Source organism: Micromys minutus (genome assembly GCF_963924665.1).
Source record: "Micromys minutus genome assembly, chromosome: 10".
Lineage (NCBI taxonomy): Eukaryota > Metazoa > Chordata > Mammalia > Rodentia > Muridae > Micromys > Micromys minutus.
In genome coordinates, this window is record NC_137979.1 from 50,182,721 (window position 1) to 50,196,586 (window position 13,866).

The window sequence follows — 13,866 nt, forward strand, 5'->3', positions numbered from 1 at the left end:
ATCTCTCCAGCCAGAAAAATATCTTTTAAGAAAACAATTTACAGGCTGGAGAGATGGCCCCAAGTTCAATTTCCCTGTACCCACACAGTACCTCAGTCACAGGGGATCTGATACCCTCACACAGACATACATGCAGATAAAACACTAACTCACATAACATTTTTTAAAGAAAAAAACAATTTACCTCAACACAGAAGGCTAGATCAGACGGGTCTTCCAGAACCCTTAGCTACAGAACTGTATGTCCATGAGAAGCCTACGTATTTGGAAGACACCACTGCATAATCTAAGAAGATCCTGTAGAAATCTGGCTATTACTACTTTACCTGAGGAGGAGCCTTTTTCAGTAACACAAGAAGCGCTTGCAACACCAGGTTGGAGAACCGGGGGCCAATAGGGACATAATCTGAAAGAGAAACAAGGCTGTGGTTCAGGGACTGAGATCTTGGGGCACACATCCAAGCATGCTGATCTGTCTCCATTAAGAGTAAGCATCGGCCTTAGCAAGAGGCAAGCAGCTCTGCTGTGAAAAAAGACACCCTTAATAATCTACACTCTCAAAAATGGTACATAAGAACGTATCTGTACATTTAAAAAAGCTGAATATCCATTTTGTTTCACGTAGCCATGTTTTCTGGTCTGCAGAGACTATTTTTTAAAGAAGAGAATATCTGGGTGTATTTACCAAACATTTCCAAGAAATTAGCAGAAACCATCACGATGCATTTATATTTATTACACTGGTGACGAAGTTTGACATCAACCATAGGTAGGAAGGGGATGGGATGTGGCTTAGTGGTGGCGATCCCAGGAGGAGAAAAAGGTAGAGCTGAACAGGATAAGAAATAAAGACAGTAACAGAGCTACAAGGATGGAAGAGTGCAGAGTTGGCCTTCTGAGGAGGCAGGGCAGGCAGTTAGAGAACTTCCTACCCTGAGGAACTGTGGCCTGAACCTCTTCCCTCACTTCCTCTGCCTGCCCACCTCCTCCTGCGTGTGGGGCCCTGCAGACATCAACCCCACGAAGTCAAGGTTCTCTGAGGAGCCAGGACATAGACACACTCAACTCCACAGTGTTTTTTGTCAATGTATGTTATAAAGGTTCGGCAGTATCTTTTTCTGAGATCCTTCTAGAACACCAGTCATTCGAGCACAGTAGTAACACTGGAATAAACATGCAAGTACAGAAGTAACTTCATAAAGTGAACACCCACTCAGGGGGCACAGATTCTTGACAGTGTGTTGCTATGGCCACCTGCCTTGCCTGTGCTCAGATAAAGGAATTTACATAGAACAATGAACATGACTAGCAGTTCTTAGAGAAATAATCCTATATACTGGACGGAGATGTCCTAAACACGGCACACCTCAAATCCTGGTCATTAGGTAAACACTATTAATTTAATGAGGCCTCATAGACACACTTGCTTTGTTTTACGTTAAACATTACCAAAACTTACAAAGCAAATAGCAGATGACCCAGTGTAAGGTTGGACACCACAAGGAAGTGAGGGGCAGTTAACTTGAGATCATTACTGCACCATTAGTTGCAGCCACTGCTGGGCAGTCTCCTTGGTGTTTATTAGGTCACTGGATGTATCTGTTTCGATGGTGTTTATCTTCTTCTAATCTACTGTCATAACAATACATACCAGACTGACTGAGTTCACAATGAACAAGATGTAAAAGTAATAAGCTTTCCTGACAAATACTAGTATATTTCAGAGTTGAGCACAGGTACTTTAGTTTTATTCATCTTTGTACCTCAACCTAAGATGTTTAGTAAATATTTTTTAATTTTCAGAACTTCAGGATTTATTACTCTACATTGTTCATCCATTATGGACAGGACACACTGGAGAAAACGAGGCAGTTAACTCATCCTGACTACTGATGTCATGTGAGACAGGGACTTTGTCACGTGGCCTTTGTACAACAGCCAAAGTTTAGACTTACCGAGCAGCCTCTCAATGTCATCCACGACCACACAACTGAGCTGAGATTTGTAAGCATCATCAAAGATCTGGAAGAAAGAAAACCATGTATGACCACCTCATTGTCTTCCACAGTAATGACAATCCAAAGATTACATTTGGTTAACTCCCCCCCCCCCCCTTTTTTTTGAGTTGGAAGGACTCACTGAAGAGTTGGCCTTGAACTCAGAGATTCACCTCTGCCTCCTGAATACTGGGATTAAAAGTGTGCACCATAGTGCCCTGCTAAATTTGGTTAACTCTGGAACAACACCTAAACAAAACGGTGTGACACTAATGCCCAGGTTAGAATATGTTAATAGATCACAGGACTATAGAACTTGAAGAACACTTGTGGGGAAACTGAAAGCAGTTAAACTTCTTTGTTGCTTGGGATAACACAGTAAGATGGCCGAATACAGTCAACAAATTAAAGCAGCAAAGGAAGTGGTCAGACCCTGGCAAACACAGTAGCAGCTTCAAATCGGAAGAATCTGTTGATGTAGAAGGTGAAGCTTAGCGCCCATGGCCTTCAGGCCAGCCTCTTATGAATGATAACAGGTCTCTTCTGGTCATTGTGAGTGGGGCTCAGTGCGCTGGCCAGTGTTGTGAGTACAGACTGATCTCTGCAGCCTACCTAATCTCTCTGGTTGATAACCTTGGTAGCCCACGGTGGCAAAAACTGCCCAGCCCCAACACATAAGATCTTAGGTGGCACAATATTACCTGGTGAGTATCTTTAAACCACAGATTTAAAATTAAGAACAAAAATTAAGTTAGTCAAACTAATACTAACATTTCTCATTTTAAACTTAAAACTGTACATACTCGGTCCTTACAGAACACTTAAAGGTTAAGAAAGGCTACTGTGGAAGGTTCCCTCTGTCACCATCTAGCACAGTTCCTTGTTATCTCTTTCGTGGCATAAAACAAACAATTTCCATCTCCACATATTTAGTCAGATCAGCACCTCTAGTAGAAGAGCTTTCTGTTGGTCCGTGTCCTTTACACTCTGTATCTGTCCTGTAGCAGTTTCCTTTCAGGCTGAAACGCTCCATTCTCCAGGGAAGCTTCTTCAGAAAGGATATGAACAACTCAATACAGCTTCACGAAGTCCCTGAAATGGACCAGTCTGCTAGGCCCCTCCCTCCAAAATACAACTAAATAGGAGACAACACGGTGATTTCAAGTCCCACAAGCCAAGCTGCAAAGAGGACTCTCAGATAAGGTGCCTTCCAGGAGGCAAAGACTAGTCCTTCAGCCTGGGTGCAGTCTGCAGAGCTGCCTGCAGGTTGTGCCGTACGCCCCAGGCTTCAGGCTCTGGGGGGCTGTCACCCAGGCTGGAGTGGACTTTTGCTGATGCAGCTGTTGTTGAGTAATTTCTGCTCTTAAGAGTAACCTGTCACCCACACTCCTGTAAGTACCTGTTATACAGCTCACTGTTTCATCCGTGTGTGTGTCTGTCCCCAGGAAGTCTGACCCGTAACATAGTCCCATGCTGTGTCACAGCTCCACTTCCTCCTTAACTACCTATCTCCTCACTGGAATGTGAAGTTGATTAAAATACTGCCGCTCATACCACCTTTAGCACCCCTCACAAGATAATATCCAGAAAGCTCAGCAGATTCAACAGCTGAGACAGCACAAGCTCCGAGTCCACCCTGTCCTGTATCATTTTTCTTTCTACTCTGTTGTCCTAGCATTTTCTACACTATGTATATATTGTGGATTCACTATATTTCTCATATATTACACTAGACTGTAAAAATCCTGAAAGCATGTATGTTTCATAATCTCTGTCCAGAAAAAAATAACAAGTGTTTGTTAAAAAATGAGTTTATAGCTGGGCTGTGGTGGCACATCCCTGTCATCTCAGCACTCAGGAGGCAGAGGCAGGTGAATCTGAGTTTGAGGCCTGCCTTGTCTACAGGGTGAGTTCCGGACAGTGTCACACAGAGAAACCCTATTTCAGATGACAACAGTAATAATAATAACTTAATTTTAATTTATGCCTTAAAAATATAAGGCAGAAATGTCAAGTAAGTAGTTGATGTCCAGCTGACGTCAGGCTGAGAATATGCTCTCAGGACGGTGGCAAGTGAACACATGACTGGATGGGACTTTCGGGCGATGACACAGAACCACGGGAGGATGCAGGAGAAGTGTTAGCTCCATAGTTGCTCAGGCATCTCAGTGTGGTACCAACAAACACTTGTCAACTCCTCATACCCAAGAGTTAATGAAGACATAAGGGGGAGTGTTAGGGGGGATAGTGAGGCAGATAACTGTCCGCCTGTCACAAGTTAGAATGGGAAAAGGTCCCATGTGACTGACTGCCAAGAGGCCTGTTGGAAAGAAGCTTCAGAGTCACTGTGTAAGCCACCATAGTCCTTGCCCAAGTGCCACAGAGCCCACATTACTTACTGGATTAAGTCTTTGAGAAACTATGGTGAGCAAGGGTCACCTTCTGAGCCATGATGCATGTGTCCTACACGGGCAAGAAACACAGCAGTATGCACTGGCACTAGATTTGGGGGTGCTCCTTACTGCAGCAGAGCTGAAGCTATACCAAGCCACAAAGGATAAGGGTTGTTTCCCAGATTAAAAAAAAGACATTTAAGCCCAGATCTAAAGCCAGAGAAGAATGCATTATGAGTACAGTGAATGTCATGATCCAGAGAAGGCAAAATTCAGGAACCAACAGGTGTTTAGTTGAAGAAATCAAATGAAGGTGTGATGTATCGATGTGGGTGAGGGGTGAGGCACAAAACTGGTCACAGAGCATTTCTCAAGCAACAAAGCCAGACATGATCTAAGGAGGTCTTACGATGTAGCCCTGGCTGCCTTGGAACTCCATATATAGCCCAGGCTGGCCTTGAACTCTGAGATGCACCTGCCTCTGCCCCCTGAGTGCTGGGATTAAGGGAATGTGCCAACACACACAGCTTGCCCTAGAGGACCTTAAAATTTTCTGTGAGCTAAAATTTATTGTAAAAGCAATTAAAACAAATTTTACTACAGAGTTTTAAAACAATGAGCTGAGATGTGAGTTTTACATTTTAGGAACATTTTCTGGGCTGATTACAGAAGAGCAAGAGTTTGGGTCTACATAGCGTCAGGTGAGAGATGAGGCAGAAAGTCAGTGTGTGGAGAAGGCAGATGCTACAGGTATCTGTAGGACAGAGACAGGTGAGACAAGGAGGGCGGTGGTGAGAGAGAAGCAGGAGTCAAAGAATCATGTTGTTTTGGGAATGGATGCTGAGCACACGTGCAGGAAGGCACAACCACTCAGCTAGCCTGCCCCATCCTAGCGAGAGGGAGAGATGGGACGAAGGGGTGTTCAGCTTCCTGACAGTTACTTCTGATGTGAGTTAGCGAGTTTCAGACCACAGAAAGGCTTGGTAGCATTAGCTCTTAGCTATTTCTGAAGTCTGGATTGGTATTAAAGCCACTGTCCTATTGTGTGAACTCAGGGAATCACTGATAACAACTTTGCTCAGCAAACAGTTTCCAGAGATCTACTAAAGGGTTAGAGGCAGGAATATAGGTCTATCATTCAAGCTATGAGATCATAGATTAAGGGTGATGGAAGCCTGGGGCGCCAGGGCCTGGCTGGCTGCTGCAGCTGCACACTCTCCCTAAATTGGCGCGTCTCCTTTCCCAATGCAATGTGTAGCTTACAGAAGCAAACATTATGGCAAACTCCAGGCATCTATGGGCCTGGTGTGATGGTGCCCACCTGTGATTCCAGCCCCTGGGAGGTGGGACAGCAGGCTCAGAGCTAGGCCGGTCTCAGCTATATCCGAAAGTCTGAGGCTAGGGCCTTTCAAAACAAAAACAAAACAAAATACCCAAAACCAAAAAAAAAGTATATTTGTGTGTGTGTGTGTGTGTGTGTAAACAGATTGTTTTTTGTTACGTAGTGGAAACAACTTAGGGACATCACAGCTACCTGGAACATTTTAGAAGAAAATTATCATGGTATTCACTTAGCAGAAAGTGTTTGGTACTTGTGTTTTTTAAAGAATAAACAGCTCTCAGTGTGAGTGTGCACAGAGCGGGGCACACACAGCTAGCTAGCCCTCTTCACATGTACTCACTCTGACAAAGGCCGTGCCAAAGCCAGTTGTAACCTGACTAGTTAGCTCAGACTCCTCTGCTCTAATCTGAATGTGCACACACCCTTTCACTTCCTGTAGTCACAGGCCCCTCTTTATCTCATCACCGGTCTAAAATGAGGTCCCCCCTCGTCCACTGCACCACAATTTATGTGCAATCTTCTCAGAAACTGTTTCCTGGCCCGGGCCCCAGCAGAATGCTAAGACGAGACTCAGACTTGACGGGCAGGCAGAGGAGATTAGCTGCCAGCCTAAATCTAATGAGATATTTACATATTGAGCTGGAACGTTCTACTGTAATTTTATGTAAATCAATTCAAAAAGGAGGTGAGGTATTGGAAGAAAAGATGCAGAAAAAATAAACTCATATAAACCGGCCCAGTTAGAATGGTGCCAAGGTCTGCCATCAGTACAATACATAGTGAATGCATGCACAGTGCACACTCTAGATCAAATATACCACCACCCGGAGCAGTCAAGGTGGGCTAAAGCTGCAGCTAGGAGTTATATACCTCACATGCTGGAAAAACATTAATCTAAGGAATATCCAATCACTCTAGAGTCATCAGGGAGAGTCCTACAAAGCATGTGAGTCAGCAGCATGCATAGACCAAGGGCTGGAGCCTGAAGGCTGGAGGGAGGGAGGAGGACTGAAGGACCAGAAGGAAGGACAGTCTGGGTTGGTGTGGAAATGATGAGATTTGCTCTAAAGGATAAAGATAATCTCCAGAAAACAGATTCCCGCAGTCTATCCCCAGCTGTGGACGCTGTTAAACAGGCTGCACCACCTCTCTTGCTTGTAAAGGCAGAGGGTACAACAGAGACCTGAGGGTCCTAAGAGACAACCAGACCACAGACGACCTGGGCTCCAAGACAGCATGCTAGAGATACAGGATACGCCGAGGAACCGGGACTGGAACAGGCTGGGTGGGGGGCAGGGCACCACAAGTGCTCAAGGCACAGAGCTCACTCAGCCTTGGACTCTTCAGACAAGCTAGAGCCACCTGTGAGGAGAGGCGGGGCAGCAGCTGCTCCTCTGGCGACTTGAACGCTCCAGGGAGGATGCCAGCATTATTAGCTCCATGTTAATCCCAGCCTTTCAGAGTCACAAGCCGCAAAGTGTGCTATAAGGAGCGTCTACCCTTCACTTTCTATAACCTCTTTAGTGCTCTTAAGTAAGTAAAGCTAAGCTCTCTCTGGCAGAGACTGGAAGGGTTCACTTCAATTTTGGAGTAGCGGGCGTGAAGCACCTCAACCTAGTTAGCAGAAATCTAATGACAAGAGGAAGCTAATGACTTAGAAAATCCCCAATGCAGTAAATCTGTCAGCAATTAGTGGAGCGCGCACGCTAATCATATTTGGTAGCATATAAAAACGTAAATGAGCACATTTAAATTGGCACTATCAGCAATAATCTCTGGTCTCTCAAAATAATTTGGGAGCAGACCAAGCAAACATCAGCTGTCTTCTGACAGGAAGTGGACCTCAAGTTTCGGCAAAGCACTAAAGCTTCTTGGATTGACCTTAAAATCCCTTATTTGTTCTCCCTGCTTTTCAGGAAAAAGTCTTAGATTTTTCACTATCGTGACCCACAGAGAGGGTGTGCTCCACCGGCTAAAAGCCACGTGGCCTCAAAGCTCTGCTCTTCCTTTATATACTCGGCAAAAGACAGTGTGTTCACCCGAAGCCAGGGGACGGCCACCAGGACCCTTGGACACTTCTGGAGCACCCCACGGCTCAGCTCATGTGTGCTCACACTCCACTGAATCAGCTCCATGATATATTAGGATGTCAACCCAAAACATCCAAATTCTGTTGCTTAGTAACTGCTGTCAGAAGATCCAGTCTCCAGCTTTGCTCTTTGTAAGGACTAAAGCAAGAGAAGAGGAGGATTAGCACCAGGACTGTTCTGTGCAGACTGCAGTTTGCAGTGGATTTACAGCAGGATATTCACAGAAGATTATTTCTTTCTCCCAAAGCTAGTGGGAAAGAAATTTTCTTCTGTTCATTTTCAAACCTTTGAGAATAAGTATCATGTTATTAATAGAAGCTCCATAAACGTTATTTTTGTTTTAAAAATTTAGTGATATCTGGCTTGTATATTTTACATTGGTACTAAATGTGTACTCATAAGCATCATGACTAGGTAATTAGGTAAAATCAAATTCTGTTGCTATGTTCTTTTCATTTGATGTTATTAACAGCTAACAAAATAAATTTTTGTAGTATATATGCAAAAAATGAATGCAAGAATGAGAAATTTAGGACAGAATAAAGTTTGGGAAGCAAGCATAAAATAGGAGGAAAGAGAAATCCTTATAAATATTTCAAATACCTGAGTGGGGTGTACGGCACACCTTCAGCCCCAGAACAAGAGGGCAACACTTCATAAATGCTTTGACAGTGCTGAGTTTATCCATGCAGAAAGGATTTATAGAAAATGTAACAAAAAGTACATGGTGAAATTTAAATTAATTGAGAATAATCTATTTTCATGTATTTTTGCATTTATTTTGGGGGAAAAAAGCAATAGCATAATTATGGCCCTCTTTTCTCATAAGAACTATCTGCTACTAGATTGAAGTAAAAAAATGGTAATAAAGATATTGAACAAACTTATGTTATTTCTGAGTTTATAAGCTATTATAACTATAAACACACACACACACACACACACACACACACACACACACACACACACACACACACACACCACTAAAGAATGAGCACCAGGCCTTGCAGGTGCTAAACAGGTACTCTGTCAGAGTCATTAAGACCGTCATTAAAATGTAACTAAAGAAACAACTAAATGCCAACGTTCACCAAACAAATTGAAAGAGAAAAATTTGGTAACATTAAGTTGGGGCAAAAGTGCAGATGAACTCACTCTTTTCTTTCTTTTTCTTAAATGCGTATTTATTTACTTTATGTACGTGAGTACACACACTGTAGCTGTCTTCAGACACACCAAAAGAGCATCAGATCTCATTACATGGTTGTGAGCCACCATGTGGTTGCTGGGACTTGAACTCAGGACCTCTGGAAGAGCAGTCGGTGCTCCTAACCACTGAGCCATCTCTCCAGCCTGAGCTCACTCCTTTCAAGTGTAAATTAGCAGAACTTTCTGAAGGGAAGGCCATGGAAAATCAGTAGTGTCTTTACAGAAAAGATTTGATAGCAATATGCATAAAAAATCTTCACAAAGTTCTGTTTCCCTCTAGAAAAAAAAATGTGTCTCCTAGAAATGTCAGGGAAGCTAAACCCATCAAGCCTTACCACATGCTGTCTAAACATGACCTGAACAAGGATGACAGCAACAGACATGCTCATGTGGAAGGGGCAAAGCGCATGGGCCTCAGCCCTAGACGAAGGACTATGGCAGCTAAGGAATGCTGAGATGGTCTTCCCCGGAAGAGCACACCAGCTAGTTATCCAATACCAGATAGCAGCTCTGAAAACATATACACAAGTAATAACATATGCACTAGACAGGTTGTGTTTATATGTTCAGAAATATATAAAACACACACACACACACCAACAATTAAAGACAAAGAAACCATTAGAAAGAGAGAGAGAGACAGAGAAAGAGACACAGAGAGAAAGAACACACATAGGAAGGGCTGGAGGGAGGAAATAGTGTAAGCTAATTATAATCTGGAAAGTAAAGACTTACAAATACTAAGAATAGTAATGAATATCAGCAAGTCGAATCCTGAAAACTGACCCTAAAGAAATAAGTAGAAACTGTACAATACTAAGTAAATTGCCCACCATACATATTGAAGTTCATATGCTGTCCCAGAAACGCTATTTCACTTTTACGTAAATTACCATATCATTTGTTCACATACCATCTCTACTTGGCAATTCTCCTGCCTCAGCCTACAGAGTGCTGGGATTCAAGTATGCACCAGCATGCTCTAAACAAACATTACCCTTCATAAAAACCAAAGGCTTAACGGCTTCTAGAAAAAATAATTTACTCAAGGTAACAGGCCATAAATGTGACAGAAATGCAATTCAAATTCAGGTCTATTTGCATTAAAACCCAAGCACTCAGTCATGTGATGTTAATCAAACTAAGAGAAATCTGACAAAAATGTGGAGCATCGATCTCTTATGTTTGGTAATTCTATAGAATACTATTTATTACTGTGAAAAAAAACAATTCAAAACAAGAGTGATTTAAAAATATTTGTATTACTTTTAAATTATGTGTCTATATCTGGGTAATGAGTAGAGGTGCCTGTGGAAGACAGAAGCGTCAGGTCCCCTAAAGCTGGAGCTGGGGTTTCAGGCAATTGTGAGCTGTCTTATATGGGGTGCTGGGGACTGAACTTGGGTCCTCTGCAAGTACAGTGTGCTGTCTTAACCTCCCAGAGGAACTGTTTAAATGCATATTACTCAGCCATTAATACTGAGGGAAGCTGTGGCTATGTTTTATTCATTCATCCATTCATTCATTCTTGCATTCATGGTTTTTCTTTTTTGAGACAAGATCTCACTATGTAGACCAGGCTGGCCTAGAACTCTATTTAGATCAGGCTAGTCCTTAGATCACAAAGATCCACCTGAGTTCTGGGATTAAAGGTGTGCACCACCAGTAAGTATATCTTGAGTTTAAAGTAGTATTTCCAAGGCGCTCTTCACTACAGTGTGAGTGCCTATGAGTGTCTCTATGGATGACAAGCCTTAACAGAGAATGGAAGGGCCGTGGAGACAGATTATTTTACCCCTTTCATCTGTCATTTTTTAGAATTTTCTCTATTATGTTTCTTTAAAATGTGCATTGGTGTTTTGCTTGCATGGAGGTCTGTGTGAGGGTATGAGATCTGGGAGTTACAGACAGTTGTGAGTTGCCATGTGAACACTGGGAATTGAACCTGAGTCCTCTGGAAGACCACCCACCATATCTCCAGCCCCCTCTATTACGTTTGTTATTAAGAAAAGCTACGTGGAGCGAGGACACATAAAGGGAAGAACTGTTTTCAGAATAAAGCATTACAAACCATTTGTGGTCTGAAAGAAAGTTAACCCCCCTCTTCCCCATCCTCACATTAAAACTGAGGGGACAAGGAGAGTGGGGGAGGCAGCTGGAAGGACCCGAGAATGACGAGAATGACATTTCCTTCTCAAAGTCAATAGAGTATTTAGGTGATGTGAGCCCTCAGGCATTAGTTGGGCTGCCATTAGATAAGAATGTGAAAACTGTTTGCTGGCAGCGTTTTGTGATATTTCTAATATTATATGTTTCTAAGACACCTATGCTTCATGATTTCCCCCTCCAAGGAAAACAAAAATTCGAATGCAGGGTTATTAATCTGCTGGAGCAGGTTTTTTTTTTTTTTTTTTTTTTTTTTTTTTTTTTTTTAAATTTTAAGTGTACATGGATGATGCGGACAGTGAGTCATGAATCAGAACGATTTTGAATGAGCTGGTACGGACTCTCAGTTTTCTATTCCTTAGCACTCTGCTCATCTAAAACTACCTTGAAAGGCTTCAGCAATTTAAAGATTAAATCATAAGTTATTAAGTCATTAATTTAACCATTTAAGCCTCTAAAATCAGCACATGTTACCTTCCCCCCCAAGTCAATTTGCAAGAGATTAAAATAATAAAAATGATACTATCTCACACTCAGCAAGGTGGCTTTGATCTGCAGAAGGCTAAAGTACTTAAAAAAAACTTTATAGAAAAACAAGGACCATCCACCCACATCTCAGAGCACTCCTGAGGTAGGAGCTGGTAGGAGCTGGGAAGTAATGGAGCCCTTTGCTGTCTGCACACACTTCTTTTGAACAGGTATGGGAATGGACGCAAGCAATGAAAATACAGCCGCTTTGCCGTGGGTATGAAGTTTAGTGACTCCAGATTCCAGGGGTTAAAGTTTCAACACTGGTATCTTGGGGGTTGCCTGCAGAGGGCTGGAGAAGAGTTCAGAGGCACAGGACTTGCCAGACTCACTGGCTTCCGAGGAGAAGGCTGGACCAGTGTTCTCATCTGACTGAAGCACAGCCAGCTGCTGTTACAGAAGGATGCAAGTGAGGAAGGCCAGGTGACCCCAGAGCTACTCTGTGTCACTCTGACTCCACCAATGGCTCAGAGGTAACAAACACTTCAGAAAAGGAGAGGAATGAGGAGGCGTTAAGTTTAAGGAGGCCCTTCTTTATACACAAATGAGGGGGTTCTTGGGAAAGGCTTCCATATTTTAATTTGTTCTCTTCCAAACTATAGTCAATTTTGGTTTGCACACTGATAAAAAACTAAAAAAAAAAAAACAAAACACACACACACACACACACACACACACACACACACACACACACACACACACAACTCAGATTTGTTCCATTCTACCTGACCCTCTCAAGTGATCTTTCTTTAATCAAACTGATACTGACAAGAAGTGAAAACTGAGCCAGGCGGTGGTGGTGCCTTTAATCCCAGCACCTGGGAGCCCGAAGTAGACAGATGTCTATGGACTGGAGACCAGCCTGGTCTACAGAGAGTTCCAGGACAGCCAGGGTTCACAGTGAAACCCTGCCTCAAAAGACAACAAAAAGAAGTGAAAATTAATGCTGATATATACTAAGTAACATTTGGAAGGCAAAGAAATTCTCAACAAAATGCATTAACAAAGTTTTAGAATCTGAAATAGTCACCGACTGCCCTCAGATTCTGGTGTTAATTAGTTCTATTTGAGAACAGAGTTGCCACAGCTTTGTACATAGGTACCCATAAGTGTGCACATACACACACACTCATCTAAGACTAGAAATGAAAATAACATCAATATCCTGATACCTTCTTCATGGCCTGACACTTGGCTGTCTCTGAGAAGCCAATCATCTTATCAGGGGAGCAGATCTTGATGAAGGGGAAGTTGGATTCCTCTGCAATCTTTGCAGCTAGGGCGGTCTTCCCGCTGTGAGGAGGGCCTGCATAAAAAGATAGGCAGAGGAAGAAAGCCAACCTGAGCGCAGGGAATCAAACAAGTTTAAACTTTTATCCACAAGGTACTGAGGCCTCAACTAGTCACTCATTAATATCTCCTCACAGTTTCACAGCAGCCATGTTTCCTTTTATTTATTAGCAACTAAACCTAATGAACTGATTAGCATTTCTCAAAAGTATGGTGAAATGCATACCTTCATGCTTTCTCACATGCCCTTAATCGCCCAACCTTCTGACTAAGCAAGAACACAAGGATTTTGCTTCTGAAAGGAAATGTATACAAATGCATATCAGGACGGGCACCACTGATTCCAACAAACCTGGTGGGTTTTTGCTTTTCCGTCTTGGTAACAAAACAAAAAAAAATACAGTTTTGTTTTGTTTGTTTGTTTGTTTTTTTTTTTTTTTTTTGGAAAAGATATTGGTGCAGGGCAAATGCTTTATTTGAAGCAAAGGTGTCATAAGGCTATAGTGTTGAAGACTCTTATATTTTTACAGAGGCAATTAAATCCATAGTCACCTGCCCTTAGACAAGCCCTATCCCATGTATTTGAAGGTATGCCCCTTCTCTCAGTCATAACCAGTTCATCCTTCCTTGCCTTCTTTTCTGGAATGGGACATCCGTGACAGTTCTCTCTTTTCTCTTTAAAGTGAGATAGCTCCCTGGCTGCTGGACCTACCTGACCCAACTGTGGCACTTCTGCCCACATTGGTCAGGCTCCCATCTAGGTCCTGAGACTCCACACAGGTATTTTTCTGGGGCATTTGCAACTCCTCTGTCCTGAAGTGCCTTTCTTGGCTGCCTGACAGCTGCTCTCT

General features: G+C 42.8%; 1 protein-coding gene across 1 annotated transcript in view; it reads right to left on the reverse strand.

The window, feature by feature from the left end:
• Positions 1-13,866, reverse strand: part of NSF (N-ethylmaleimide sensitive factor, vesicle fusing ATPase) — a 124,023-nt gene that overhangs the window by 22,804 nt on the left and 87,353 nt on the right. Inside the window, exons 15-17 of the mRNA XM_080923382.1 lie at positions 12,898-13,031; positions 1,956-2,022; positions 327-406 (exon numbers count right to left, since the gene is read on the reverse strand). Of these exons, the coding sequence (XP_080779508.1) occupies positions 327-406; positions 1,956-2,022; positions 12,898-13,031 (281 nt within the window). The remainder of the gene's footprint in view (positions 1-326; positions 407-1,955; positions 2,023-12,897; positions 13,032-13,866) is intronic.